General features: G+C 30.0%; 1 protein-coding gene across 1 annotated transcript; it reads right to left on the bottom strand.

Moving 5' to 3' along the window:
• Positions 1-29: 29 nt before the first annotated feature.
• On the bottom strand, positions 30-14100 carry LOC119666959 (mucin-5AC-like). The gene is made up of 4 exons (XM_038076238.1): positions 14003-14100; positions 13668-13689; positions 11287-13620; positions 30-990 (listed from the first exon to the last, which is right to left on the bottom strand). The coding sequence occupies exons 1-4, from the start codon at positions 14098-14100 to the stop codon at positions 58-60; spliced, it is 3387 nt and encodes a 1128-aa protein (XP_037932166.1). The 3' UTR covers positions 30-57.
• Between the last annotated feature and the right edge of the window lie 1719 nt (positions 14101-15819).

Here is a 15819-nt window from a genome sequence, read left to right as displayed (position 1 = left end):
AATATATATATAAAAAACATTGCATTTATAAGTGTCGTTTAATTGAATATAGCAGACCTAATGTTTTTTGGTATATACGTAACCGCCATTGGAACCATACTCAGTATCGATACCAGAAGAGTAGGTAGTTGAAGCGGCAGCAACTGGAGCTGAATAGCTGGAGCTAGTGTAAGAGGTAGCTGGTGCAGAGTATGATGGAGCTGAGTATGTGGCAGCAGCAGCTGGAGCTGAGTAGCTTGAGCTGGTGTATGACACAGCAGGAGCGGAGTAAGATGGTGCGGAGTATGTAGCAGCAGCAGCTGGAGCTGAGTAGCTTGAGCTGGTGTATGACACAGCTGGAGCGGAGTAAGATGGTGCGGAGTATGTAGCAGCAGCAGCTGGAGCAGAGTAGCTAGAGCTGGTATATGAGGTAACAGGTGCAGTGTAAGTGGCAGCAGCAACTGGAGCTGAGTAGCTGGAGCTAGTGTATGAAGTAACTGGAGCAGAGTAAGATGGTGCAGAGTATGTAGCAGCAGCGACTGGAGCTGAATAGCTTGAGCTAGTATATGAGGTAACTGGGGCGGTGTAAGTGGCAGCTGCAACTGGAGCTGAGTAGCTAGACCTAGTGTATGAAGTAGCTGGAGCGGAGTATGTTGGTGCAGAGTAAGAGGCTGCAGCTGCTGGGGCGGTATAAGTTGAATATGAGCTAGCTGGTGCGCTATAGGTGGCGGAACTGTATGATGGTGCAGAGTATGTAGCTGCAGCAACAGGAGCACTTGAGTAAGTTGAGTATGAAGTTGATGGGGCAGCACTTATGCCACTGCTGTAAGAAGTAGTAGCGGCAGGTGCTGAGTAGGTAGAATAAGTAGTTGAAGCAGATCCATGTGATGGTGGCAAGTAATCAACAGTTGGAACTGAAGCAGCTGCTTGTGATGGTGGCAAATATGTTCTGCTCAAATGGCTGACATCAGCGGTAGCAAGAGCAAACAAAGCAAAGACAATGAAGAATTTCTAAAATATAGAGAAAATTATTATAAAATTAATTGTTGTTTATTATTAAAAATGTTTGTTCAGGGGAGAGAGAAGATATAATAACACAGTTTTTATTTATCTTTAATTGACTTATATAGACTTTGTAATTTATTAATATAATTAATTGAAAAAATTACAACTTATTATAATTAACTCTATTTTAAATAAATAAACCCTAGTTAGTGGCATAATTAGTGGAGATAATACGGATTAAACCCTATTCTATGTCAGAATATGTTAGACTTCGTATGCGTTATAAAAAAGATATAGGACATTTTGTATCTTTTGTTTTTGTTTTTCTTTTAATTTCTTTTAGGTATTAAATTCTAAATTGAAATAAAATGATAGGATCTGTTATATCTGTTAGATAAACCCAATTAAAGCATATTTTTTTTTTATTGAGTTATTTTAAAAATACTGAATTAAATTTAATTTTAAGAAGTGCTTCTCTCCCCTCGACAACTGTATATTTCTTAAACAAGTTATTTTTAATATGAAATGTTCGTGTTTAACATAATATTAAATATGGATTATGAACCTCAATGGTGATGGTGATGTTTTTCAATGGTGATGTTTTTGATATTCTATATTTCGTTTGATATTAAAAGTGGAGTCTATATGTTTTTTATAGCTGAATGGACACTTGAAGGTATAAACAATAAAAATTGTTTCCTCAAACAGAATTTTTTTGACAAAATTGAAAATCCTTTGCCTAAAAATTGAAAATTGTTTGTACAAAAAATGTTCTTTTTTTATCCAAGAAATTTACTTTTTGTGTCCAAAAAATTTTCTTTATTTTTTAAAAAATGTTTTTTTTGTTCAAAAAATGTACCTTTTTTGTCCAAAAAGTGTTTTTATTTTTGTTCTAAAAATATAGCTTTTTTGTCTAAAAAACTAAAAAGTCAACTTTTTTTAAGCTGTTTAAGGTTTTGGCATAAACATCAAAATTTTAAAAGAATTAACTATATATAAGTATCGATTATATTTATCATATTATTTATCCTATATCCTATTTTAAAATTTTGTATAGTTTATTGATATACTACAGTTACTACTTCCAAAATATTCAATATCTATATTATTATTTACTATACGTTGGATTCATATAATGTTAATATCACACAATATTCTAAATATGTATATATATAGAGCCTTTGAGAGCCTTAGAAAAAATATTATTAGTTAAGATAAATAATGATTTTTGTGTAAATAGACAAAATTTAATTAATTATATAAATTAATTTCACTATTTTTTAACACTTATTTGTATTCATAGTAGTATTTTATATTATAGCTTAAATTGCAAAAATCCTTATTAAGTCCTTCTTTAATCCTAGAACACAATTTTAACACTTAACATTTTTTATTAAAATATTTTATATTATATGATATATATGTATTTGAAAAACACACCATTTTGATAATCCTGTTTTTAATTTTTTTAGGTCCGCACAATTCAATCAAACTTGAAGTACTAATGGTTTTTCAAAAATGTTAACATATTTATAGTCCAAACATGTCAAAAATGCTAATTTTTCAAATTTCTAGAATCCTGTACTAAACAGAAGATGAGATTTACATAAAAACTTAATAAACTTTAAACAAAACCAATCAATACAAAAATCACCTCAAATACTCAGAAAAAAAAAATACTACAAAAAAAAAATTTAATTATTTTAGTGTGCTCTGAAGAATTTTTTTTTTGTTTGGTATTTTTTTTTTTTCAAAATTTAAACAATAAATGCCCACTACTTTGGCTGCTTAATGAATCAGACTCAAATCTTTACGATTTTACCGGTAAAATTTGATGGCTTAGAGTTGGATCTTTGCTGCTGGTTTGATGAAAAAAGCCAAAAAAAAGCAGCTTGCAAAATGCAAAAAATGTATCTGAAATTTGGTATTGTTTTGGTCAACTTGTTTCTATTGTTTGACTAATACTAGTATTTGCTTTTAAAAAAATAAATAAAATTAAACAATAAGTGATATTAATAAAAATTTTAACATAATTTTAATAATATGCAAATAATTAGTTGACAATAATGCTAATGGAAAAATTGTTGAAAATGAAGGCGGATTTTGCTCATAATGAAGTTCTTTTAATATTTTTCTCACCGTTTTGGTCATTATCAAATATTGAGAAGTGTTTGGACAACCTGTTGATATATCGTAATTATCACAATTAATAATTATAGTAAGCAGACAGACGGTTTTAAATAACGAAGCTTTAAAAATATCTTAATAAATAATTGATTAATTAATTATGTTTGCAAGTTTAAAATTATCTAAAGTTTACTTTTACAAACCGGAGAACACTTATAGTAAGAAGACAGACGGTTTTGAATCTTAAAAGTTCATTATTATATTCGAAAAAATTTGATTTTTAATTATGTTTGTAAGTTAAAAAATATCTGATGTTTACATTGACAAATCGCAGAACACTTAACGTATAATCGTAGAAAAGAGACGATTATTAACAAATTAAAAAAAATTGTTTATTAATTATGTTTGTAAGTTGAAAAGTATCTGAAATTTTTATGTTTATACAAACATATCATAATTAATAGCTGTAAAACGGACTTCAAGTTTTTTACTTCATAATATGTTTATTAATAATGTTTGTAAGTTAAAAGGTATCTGAGTTTCATATTTATATATCGTAATTGTTGCTTATAGTAAGAAGACGGACCTCAATATCTAAACTTCATAATGATCTTAATACTAATATGTTTATTAATCATGTTTGTAAATTAAAAGGTATCTGAGATTCATATTTATATATCGTAATTGATGCTTATAGTAAGAAGACGGATCTAAATATCTAAACTTCATAATGATCTTAATACTAATATGATTATTAATTATGTTTGTAAGTTTAAGGTGATGGCCAAAAGTTATTGGCTGCTTTTAGTGGTTATAAGTTTTTTTTCATATAAAGTTTTATTAACTTATTAATTCATTTTTAAGAAACAATTCAGTTGAGCTTATGGCAATTCTAAGAAATTTCTAAAATTATACAAAAAGAGTTAGTTTAGCATTATTAAATTTATTTCCGTAACAACTAAAATAAATATTTTTTTTCACTGATTGTCCAATTTAGCGTTTATTGATTTATTGTATTAAAATCAGATACGCGCAAGACTTGTGTAAATAAAGAACACACCTTCTTTAATAATTTTTTAAAAAATGTATATTAATGTTTTTAATAATTAACTACATCTATTTATTTATTTTGGTTATGTGTAATTGTCATATTTATTAAAGAAGTAAATATTTACTAATCAAAATATACGAGACCGGAATGGAATAGATTTCTTAGAAAAATTTAAGTTTACACGTGGAGTCTGAGTATTTATTTTATTTATTTATTTATAATTAAAAAAATTTTAAAAATTATTATAAGACACTTCAGTTATAAGAATCTGTGGCGTATACACGTGGGGAGAATTTTGGGGTTCAATATCTCTAGAATACTGGAACTTTGAATTATCTTATATTAGATATTAAAGTTTTTTTTACAAAAAAGTTTATTTAATTTTTTTTGTATGTATTCTGAATTAGTTTTTAACAATTTTTCCCATAAAATAACTTTCTGTATACGCCACTGATAAGACCTTAACATATATAGAGATAAATGATTTTTATTCAAATCAATTACGATTTAATTTGTTTTTTTAGTAATACCCAAGATTAATTTAAATAAATTTTTTATGGGACAAATATTTATTTTGTACTGAAAAAAATTCATATTTAAATTTATATTATATTATGTTTATTACTATTGTGATCAATAAAGTCTTTGCTTAAGAGTTTCAGGACAATTAAGGTAAATAGGGAAATATTTTTAAATCGATACATGATTCTGCATAAAAAAAAATTTTTAAAAAGTGATTGCATATAGTTTAAGGTGCTACTTCGAAAGCACTTTTAATATTATTTAACTTAACTTAAAACAATGATTTGGAAATATGTTAATAGAGTTTACAAAATGTGTTTGATATATAATTTATCAAAAAATCCTTCTGAAATCTTTTAATACTTTTTATTTAAAAATATGTTTTATGTCCTATATGTCACAACCAGGGCTTCGAACCGGAATTTTTTTCATTCCGGTTTTTATTCCTGTTCAAAAAAAAAAAATATATCGGTTTGGTTCCGGTTTTCTTTCCTGCTATAATATCGGTTTTTTTCGGTACGGTTTCGTTTCCAAATCCTGATCATAACAGAAGAACCACTTGAACATCTTATTGAAGCGTGAAACGATTTTAGTGAATGCAGGATGTGTGGTAAACATGGAGATTATATACCAACAACTTCTGCCACCAAACTACGGTTAAAAGCCCGATAGCATATGGTTACCAAAAAATTTGTATCAACATTTTTACGAGGAAACGGTACTAATTTTCTTATTAGGACTTATAAGCAAGTCATAATATACCACTAGGGTCACGTTATGCAGATATTCGTATTATGAATTGTGGCGGTAGTTTTACGCTCTCTCTTTTATGATAATGGAGGCATGTTATGCAGACAGTCAAATCACAATTGCCAATATCGTGCTAATATTACTTTTTTTTTACTTTTAGGATGGGTCGAAAATAAAAAGAGAATATTTTTTATGTAGATGGCGTAGACAAAAAAATGCTTAATATGATGGGATTATGGGAGATGTAATGGGAATATTGAGACTACTTTTACAGACAATGAAAGTAGACAAGAGTAGAATAGTACCTACTGGAAAGTAATGTTTATATATTTATTGTCATATTATTTATCAACAATTTGCAAAATATATGCAATTTTAAAATTAAAAATAAATTATTTAGTGAAGAAATCTTAATTGGAGTACGTTCATATGCTAACTGCTATCTTGCCATGCAGTATCTATTACAATACATCAACATATACGCACGTATATTATCACGTAACCTAAAGGGATCAGAATAATTGCCGTAATTAAGTTGCATTCTCTTCTAAATCAACAAATTGATTTGAATAAACAAAAAAAAACAGTCAATGACGCGTAAGCGAAGTGAATTGCTGAGGATCTCTGCTTCAAACTTACATGCTGTGTTGTTGTTGGTGTAATCAATTCACTACTCATGTGCAATATAATAAATGATTTATTTATTCATTTATTTCATTTATTATTTTTGTCATGTGTTACACTTCGTGTAGATTAAAAATAACGAAGCTCTCACTACTCCCTTGAGATTGCAGAAGTTCAGTACAAAAGTTCAATCAGCTGAATTCTTGCGGCTGTCACTGTAGCTTTGTTTTGTTGTACGTTATTATATGCAAATTTTAAACGTCCGCTCTTCAAGCTTTTTCAAGCAAGGGGCAATATTCGATTATGGCCACTTTTGTCAAAATAACTATCAAATTAAGGGGAAAAAGTATAAGCAAAGAAATGATTATCAGTAGTTTTGTGACGTCAAAGTAAACAAGACGCTTAATGTGGATTCTAAGAAAATTAATGGATAAAAGTTGAAAAAATTGTTTAAAATGTTTAAATATTAATAAATATTATAATATTTTGTGCATTAGTAATTAACATTTAAGTGCGGTGTAATTAAAAATATTAGAAGTTTGTATTAATTATGAATTTTAGAGAAATTGATAAAAACAATATGGCGTGCGATTGTGAAATTCGTCGCAATTACTTATGTCAGTGGCTTAAAAAGAAAGAATTTTTGTTTAATTTATTTGAAAATAAATAAATCAAATTGCAAATCAAAATTCAGTGATTAATATGATTTTAAAAATATAAATTATATTATACATTGTTTTTTTAAAAAAATAAATAAAACTTATAAAGGGTTCGTGGTAAGCATAACCGTGGGAGCCTCTGTTCGAATTTAGAAGCAGCGCAGCAACAGAATTTTTACATATGAGTTGTGTTCGACTTTTTAATACAGGGTAAGTCAATAAAGAAATTCTTTCAAATATATATATAAGTGAAAATTGAATTGAAATTATTATAAAAGTAAAAGCATGTATATATATTATTATTTTAATACATAATCTGTATTTTTAATTATTGTTAATATATAAATTACAAACATTTAATTACAACTGGTTGACACACAAACAAAGAAAAAATTAAAACAAAAAAAATGTTAATATAATATAAACGACTACAATGAATAATTTTTATGAAATATGACTAATATAAAAAAAATATTTGAATTAAAATAAAATGAAGTTTCACAAAATCATGTAGATTATTTCATTATTTACTAAAGAGAGCCATAATACTAAAATCAATTCAACATATGGCCATATTATTTTTATAATTGATTTATCATATTTAGGGTAGGGACCTAAAATGGTCCAATAAGCCCTTTTTAACTGTGAAATATGACTTTGGGCATATTGTAAGAGATGCAATTTCACATATGGCTTTCTTGGCTGTGATGCAGTATACTTTTTTGGTAGATTAATGGAATAATCATTTTTAATCTGAAAATATTCTTATAAATAATGATATGATATGATATATCATTATGTTATGTTATATATATTTGATTTTGTCAGATATTGAAGAGAAATATTTAACTAGATATTATTTCAAGTTGTGGATGTGTATAGTTTCATGATAATGATCATTTTTAGTTTAATACATACTCTGCCAAAACTAAGTATTGGCATAGTTGGTCTATGAAAACTTAAAGACTACTATTAAAATAGTACGCACTATTTTTCTATGTTGCGAAAAAAGTTGAAAAGTAGTTCAAAAAAACAGTTTGATGAAATATAAAAAAATTATAATATAAAAACCAAAAATACTTTATATTTCAAGCAATAATGGTTTGGATATTATATGTACGAATATGTAAACTTAAAAGCTTACTTCAAGTAATGGTTTGGTCTTCGTTTTTACTTGATGAAATACTTAAATCATCTAAATAGTAGAGCAACTAGGTTTTAAATTGCTTTGTTCTATATATCAGGCTTTACAAACTTTAATTTAGGTATTTCAGAAGTTTCTCTAATATAAACTATAAATACTCCATCGGATTTTAGTTACAGATGTGCGAAAAATGTTAGGGGCCGTAGTTTAGCAGAAAATTCAACTGAATCTAGAACATTGCGTTTTATTGATAATATGATGTCTTTCTAGCAGATTTCCTAGTATATTCCATATATACCCCATTTGTGTCATAGATATACTATACGATAAATTCTATCCTATCCTATCAATTAAAGGAATGCGGACTACTACTGTAATGTGTCGACTACAGCAATAGTGTTCTTCCAATTCAGTTTCTGTCCTATAAATTAAAAGTAAGGCGTCAGTATTATAATCAACTATAGCAATATGAGTACTATACGTTCTATACTTTTTACTACATGTTTTCTCTCTAAGCGGATTTAATTATCACTTCGATATTTGTTGAAATTATTTTAAGCTGAGAACAGTATGTCATTTCAGAAGTTATCTGGCTAATTAGTTTAATTTAAGCAACTTCTATAGTCTTTTTTTATTAACCTTTGTTAATGTAAGGTATTCTGAGAGTTAGCTTATTGAATGACATTTTGAAAACATTATGTTGCGATTATCGGGTTAAAATTTTTTTTCAGTTGTCGTTGTTTAAGAGGAAACTGTTTTTGAATTTTTAGAAATAATTTTAATAATAAATCGTTCGTCCTTTTCTGTTTGTTGCTTCGGTCAATTTGTGATTTTGATGGCTGCTCTTGTTTTTAAAAGGATTAAATCAAGAGTTTAACAACTTTGATGCACAGTCCTTAGCTCCAGTTCAGAGGATTATAGACACTAGTTTGCGTTGTTGTATTGTTTTTTATTGTGATACTAAGGCTATATTGCTGTTGCTGCAGAATGTTTAAACACAAAATTGGGAATAAATTATAGAAATAATTCTTTATGTCCAAAAAACCAATAAAAACCAGCCTAGTAAACTTTTAAGAATATAACAAACAGAATAAATTAATTTCAAGAAAAACACATAATTATGATTCAATATTTTTATACTTTAATTGTTTTAAAAAAATAATTTTAAATTTTTACAATATAAAGAATATTACTATAGCTGCATCTCATGACAGTATTGATATAACATTTCAATACATACATTTTAAATTTAGTAAAAGTATTGTAATATTGTTTCACTTATACATATTTTGTTGATATTAATTTTTACAGTTTGAAAACAATAGATGTATAGAATATGAAAAATATGTTCGTTTTCGATATTCCCACTGTTAGTAAGATAATGAACGTAGGTCATCTGGACGTATATAGCCGATTTGTGCACCGTACTCTGGATGTATATAGCCGGACTGTGTACCGTAGTCGTATATAAAAATAATAACAGTCAACATTAATTTATAAAATTGTTCTTTTCGAAACATCTTTTGTTTGAAAATAATGAATTCACTTTTTTAAATATTTTAAAATACCACTTTCGTGCACTATTTATTTGTCCAAGTCTTATGAAATGCAATTACCAACTGCACTAAATATTCTGCGCTATATGATATATACTGAATAGTTAAATACTAGTAAATTTGCCGTATCAGTGCAGTATATTAGAACCATGACTAAAGATATTGAATAATAAAATATTTTTATTAGTTGTTGTGTATGTAAAAGTTGTCACGTGTATATGCAGAACACGATATTAAGAATATGAACGAAATAATTACACATTGCTTAATCTTTTTCTATAGGGTGCTTTGGAATAACATTATGGATATGTTACATATATGACAATACCTATAGCACAAAAGTTGCCATAATATGTAAATTATTCGTATTAAAATTATTACTACAAAATACAAGTTTTCATTTAAGAGAACGAAAAAATTAATGCATTTAGGTATTTAGAAATTATTCCATTCACTGCAGTATTTACTTCTAAAATCTGTACTCCTACTTCTTAAACCAAAGTAACGAATATATTGGGAGCGTAAAATAAGACATTCAATCATTCATTGCTCTAACCAGTTAATTAAGTTGTCTGTTGGTGGGATTATTGTCGATTTGACAACTAAAGCGTGCCTCTAGACTCGCTCATAACCCTTTAATGTAAATAATCCGGTAGTGTATTGTGTTATTTTCTTAATGCTGAATAAAATAAAAAACAGTCAACTACACGAGTATTAGTAAACTACAGTAGTGTAGAGATGAGATGAGATATTTGCACCATGAAAGGGAAATACAATCTTCTAGCATGATTTCTTCGTCTGCAATCACCTATGAGTAAACCTACCACAAGACTGATATCTCTAAGGGGCGTCTCAATGAGACTCTTGCATCTCTTTTTCATGAAACGTGGCCAAATGGCATTCTGATGTCTACATATCTTTGAGTGTTCCCATCTTTTATTAAAAAGTTCTTCACAGAAGGAACTCTGTAACTGTTTGTATGTTATTAGCGATATGCTCAGAATGTTTGAATACGAAGAGTATTGATAAATAGTCTATCTGAATTGTTTTAGGTTTTATTATTAAGTTCTGGATTCCCGCGTTGAGACTTGAGAACCTATGTTTAATGTTTGTTAGTGCTGTGGGCAAGAACGAACATTTAAAAAATCTGCCCAAGCCATCATTTAAAAGTGATTACTCAAAGATCTTACATAAAGTGGTTACGAGTAATCTAAATTAAGAAAGTCAACACCGATTTTGATCTCTTTTGGCCACTCTTATATTTTGTGGAGATTGCAATGAATATATGACTTAGGAATATTTTGCTTATGACGTTTTCGATTGGTAAATCTGGATTTAATATTCATTTGCTCTCGATCTGTTGTCAAACATTTTTAGAGTAGTCTAATATTTTTGTGATTTATATTTTATATAAATACATACTATATCGAATCAAGTCACACTTTATTTGTCAAGTTATTCTTGCTATTTTAGTAAAATATCTGGAGTGTTTTAAATTAATCTCGAGTTATACATTTCGCTCGAGATTTACCGTTCGGAAATGAAAAGTGCACTAAAAATGAATCTCGATTGAAAAAGCTACCCCTTATTCACCGATCAAAAATGGCATTAGAATAGAAGAGAAATATTTTATATCTCATATTAAAAAAATAAATGATAAAAATAAAAAGTAATTAAATAAGTTTTAATAAGCAATTATTATTTTTGAGTTATTTAAAAAAAAAATTAAAATACTTCATAGAACTATATAACTTTTTATTTTCCATTTAACAGTGAAATAAGAATGAGAATGTTAAAAATAACAATGAAACGGGTGAATTGATCACAGTTTATATACTCAGCTTTTTTTTATTTATTTCTACGGTATACGTAGCCACCATTAGCTGCGTACTCGGTTCCTCCAATCTGGTTCGAAGCACCATTTGCATTAGAAATGGTTACGGAAATAGGATTAACTGCTCCTGAAATGGTTGGGGTTGAGATTAAATTAGGGCTGAGATTTTGTGTTGGCACTAAAGAAGCCGTTGTATCGGCTATTGTCCCAGCGGGAACTTGATTAACTGTTTCCAGTGCAGCAGTTTGTGGTATTGCTGGAGCATTGTATTCCTGTAAAACTATAGGTGTCTGTTCCACTGCAAAAGTTTGTGGTACCGTATTGACAAGTTGATTTGATGATGTTGGTACATTTATGGGTGCAGCATAATTATAAGTACCAGAGGGCGCCTGACTTGAAATAGCGTAATTGATTGACTGTACTTGCTGTACTGGTGCCGCAGGTTGTGTTTGATATTGTGTGGCTATATTTGGTACAGTATAAGATGGTTGATAGGATGTCGTCTGTGGTAAAGCAGCGGGTGCAGCATAGTTCTGTTGTGGTTGGACTGAAATTGGAACAGCATAATTGGGGACCTGATTTTGTTGATATGTGGTGGTGTAACTTTGAGTTGTCGATGATGGTTGACTATATTGTGGAACTGGTAACGGAGGTGTAAAATAACTTTGTTGCTGTGCTTGTACGGTATATGTTTGGGGTGTTTGCTGTACTAAGTTTGGAGGTGAATAACTTTGTTGTTGCGTTATAATAGCACTGCCTTGTGCTTGACCAGATGTTGTGGAGGTAAAACTTAGTTGAGGTGCTGTTGCATAGCTCGCTGGAGAACTTTGAGCTGGTGGTATATATGATGAAGTTAGCTGTGGTGGTGCAGCATAGGTTCCAGAAGATGCAGGTGTGGAAGAAGCAGTAGTAACAATATTTTGTGTCTGAGATATTGGTACGGATAATGCTTGTGCTATTATAGTTGCTTCTGGTAAGCCATAGGTTTGTTCTGGTACAGATGGTGTTTCTTGATTAACTGCTATTGTAGCTTGAGCTGGGATATTATTTTGCTGTTGCGCTTGAACTTGTTGTGTTGAAGTGACACCGATTGAATTGTCCTGAACAGCAGGTACGTAATAGTTTTGTGGCTGAGGTAACTCAACTGCAGGTGCTACAGAAACTGCTGAGGAAGAATAACCACCATTGGATGTTGTGTGTACTGTTGCTCCTTGTTGTTGAATTGAACCTGCAGATATTTGTACTGTATGTTGTGCAGCTGGAATGGTATGTATCTGTGGTGTTGAGATTTCGAATGCTGGCGATGCTGGAATACTGGACGAAATATATCCACCATTTGCTGCGTTATGTACTGTTGCACCTTGCTGTTGTACTAAGTTAGTAGTTACTTGCGCAACATTTTGAAGCACAGGTTTGGATGGTATCTGTTGAACTGATATCTCAATTGCTGGTGCAATTGAAGGACCAGATGGAGCATAGCCACCATTTGTCGCTGTTTGTACTGTTTGTTGTTCAATAGAGCCTGCAGATACTGCTTGTACTGCCGGTGTAGACTGTATCTGTTGCACTGTGGCCTCTACTACTGCTGGTGCCGCAGAAAGACCTTGATATTCGTAGCCATTATTTGTTGGAGTATTGGTTATAGAACCAGTTGTTGCTACATTTGCTACTTGCGACACAGTGGTTGCTGGTGACCCATAAACTTGTGTTAATGTTTGTGCGCCAGTGTTGCCTCCCTGCAGTTGTGTTGAAGCTAAGCTTTGTTGGGTGTTTGTTGCAACTTCCAAGTTCGAAGTTTGTACAGGATTTGTTTGTATTGCAGAAACGGCTGGTGCACCATATACAGTGCTTTGGCTACTTACGGATGTTGCATGTTGCGTTAGAGCTGCAATATTGCTTACATGTTGGTTGTGTGTGCTGCCGTGGTGTAGTCCACTCAATACTTGGTGTACAGGCTCGACGCTTTGTATGGAGAAACTGGCTAAGTGTATTGAAGGTCTGATCGATTCAACTTGTGCGAAAGGAGTTTTGCTGTATCTAAGAAAATCGTTTCGGGCTTCTTGTAATGGCAATTGCTGCAGTTGATATTGTGCAATATTTTGTTGCTGTTGTTGTTGCTGTGGTTGTGGTGATTGATATTGCAGAGTATTTTGTTGCTGCAGCGGTTGTAGTCCACTTTGTTGTTCCACTGGCTTATACTGCAATGATCCAGTGTTGCTAGCTGCAGTCACTGCATTGCTACTCTGCGCATGTATTACGAGTTCTTCTTTGGCTGGCACTGGTGGCAGATATTTGCTTAATGGCAGATGACTGACATCTGCCTTGATAATACTGGCTATCAAGGCCAAACCAATGCATACACAAAGTTGCTATAAAATATAAGAGAAAGAAGGTTTTTATTAATCATTAATCTCACGTAACAAGTAATCTTTTTATTTCTGTTGCATAATGTACATATATAGATAGATATATTTATAAAAATATTTTCAAGAAATGTTTTCACATATAAAATTTTTGATTTTTGGATTTTAATTTTTTTTAAGGGTCACAAAGGTTTCATTAAACACTTTTATTTTTCACTGACCATAATTTCACTGTTTTTGCTTTAAATTGTGTGTACTTAATCGGACGAATCGAAATCTGAAACTGTTGCTCCAACAGTGTTAAGCTTGACAATTTATATGGCCAAAAAACCAAATGATGTACCCCAAACTTATGTAGCCGCTGCTGGCAAGTTTGGAGAGGTCTCACGATGCGCCAATTGTGTCTTTGTATTGTTTGCTTGACTTTGCTACATTGACGCCGCAATGTTTAATTGGGCTATCATCGGATGAGTCGCCTTTGGTCATATCAACTATAAGCTGAAAATGTGTTAAATTATGCATAATAACGAAATCCAAAATCTCAAAATGGTCAAAATGTTCAAAACATACATAATTGAGTTGAGCTCTTTGCAGCCGTCGTCCAAAATGAGAAAAACTGTGTAGGTACCGTTTAGTAGGGGACGCAGTTACTTTTGCACAATGTATCTCATTTTTGATAATAATTTTTTTTACAAATAAATCAGTCTAGCACTTTTAACTGCGTTACTACAAAAACAATAAAAAAGCAAAAATATTAACATAAAATATTTTATAAGATACAAAAAAAAATAAATATTAAAATGAATTTGAGGAAAATTGAAGACTCGTGCAAAATTTCTTTTAAGTGAAAGGAACGCAGCTTACGAGTATTTGACTAATTAATGATTTTATGCAAATAATTTTCAAATTAGTTTTTGTTTTCAACAATTTTTTTATAAGCGCTTTTTTTGCAATTTAAGTTTTGTAAGAAATTTTGAGTTTGCTCGGTTTTTCGTCAATTTAAATCCGAATGCAAATAAATAATTGGAAGCTCATTAAAGGTTGCACATTTAAATTATATTAAAAACGGATTGTAAATTTATTCAGTCAAAGTAGACAAAAGGAAAGCACTACCTTAGCATTCTTAAAATTTTAAAGAAGAAAGTATTTAGTACATAACTTATGCCGTAATATCTATAGATTACTTGAATTGTATATTATATCAGATAGATATAGAATAGCAGTATGCGTGTTTCGAAGTACACTCCAGTAGTGTTTTGAAACTCGGAACAAAACTTCTTATACTAAGGCAACTCTGGCCAAAAATATGCCACAAAATTATAGAAATTCTTTAAGTTTGTCGAATAATAGTGACGTTTTATTCCATTATGTCCGCTCATTATTTGGTATAAAAGAGAGATGCTTAATAAATCAGTTAATAATAAAAATAAGGAGTTATATATTTACCTTTTTAAAAATTATTTATAACATAGTTCCTTTCGAGACATTTATTCTTGTTTTATTAATTTTAATTTTTATTATATGTTGAAAAATATAATTTTTTGACATTTTCACAATATATATTAGTTGTAAATATTAGTTTTTAACAGTGCCAATTTATTCACACAAGGTGGCTTTGATGATCCTATGATAAGTGAAAGAAGAAGTTATTTGTCTTTAAATTGCATCAGTATTCCAATTTTTTTATATTCTCTAATTCTGAATTCAAATAGAATCCTTTGAGGTCCTTAAAAACATGAGGACCTTATTCCTCATTCATTAGTTGGAATGATTACGTCTGAACTCGATTGAAATTTTTTTTAAAACGTCATGTTTTTACGTTTGGAAATTAATAATAATTAAGTGTAGACAAATCTGGTTGGAAACGGTAATATCTAGTGATATAATTTAATTCATTTAGTTTTCGAGCTGTTGCTTATTTACAGAATTTATTACTTTGAAGAAGGTAGAACTAAATGAATGAGCCGCTGCATTATCGCAGTGCAACGAGATTTTTTCTCAAACGTTTTAATTTTTATTTCTAAGAAGCTTATATAGCTTTTCCATCTAGTTAAATGCTCTGTATAATATTGTCACGTTACTGGTTTACCTATTTCAAGTTAGTTAATCATAATTATTTCTTGAGTATTTCTAAAAAAGAAGACGTGCATTGTTACCACAGCTTTCTTGTTACCAGTATTTAATCAACAAGTTTTAATAGATACT

This window comes from Teleopsis dalmanni, chromosome 1, assembly GCF_002237135.1.
Source record: "Teleopsis dalmanni isolate 2A chromosome 1, ASM223713v2, whole genome shotgun sequence".
In the NCBI taxonomy this organism is placed as follows: Eukaryota; Metazoa; Arthropoda; class Insecta; order Diptera; family Diopsidae; genus Teleopsis; species Teleopsis dalmanni.
The sequence above is the reverse complement of the archived record's forward strand: the minus strand, read 5'-3'. Positions and strand labels throughout refer to the sequence as shown.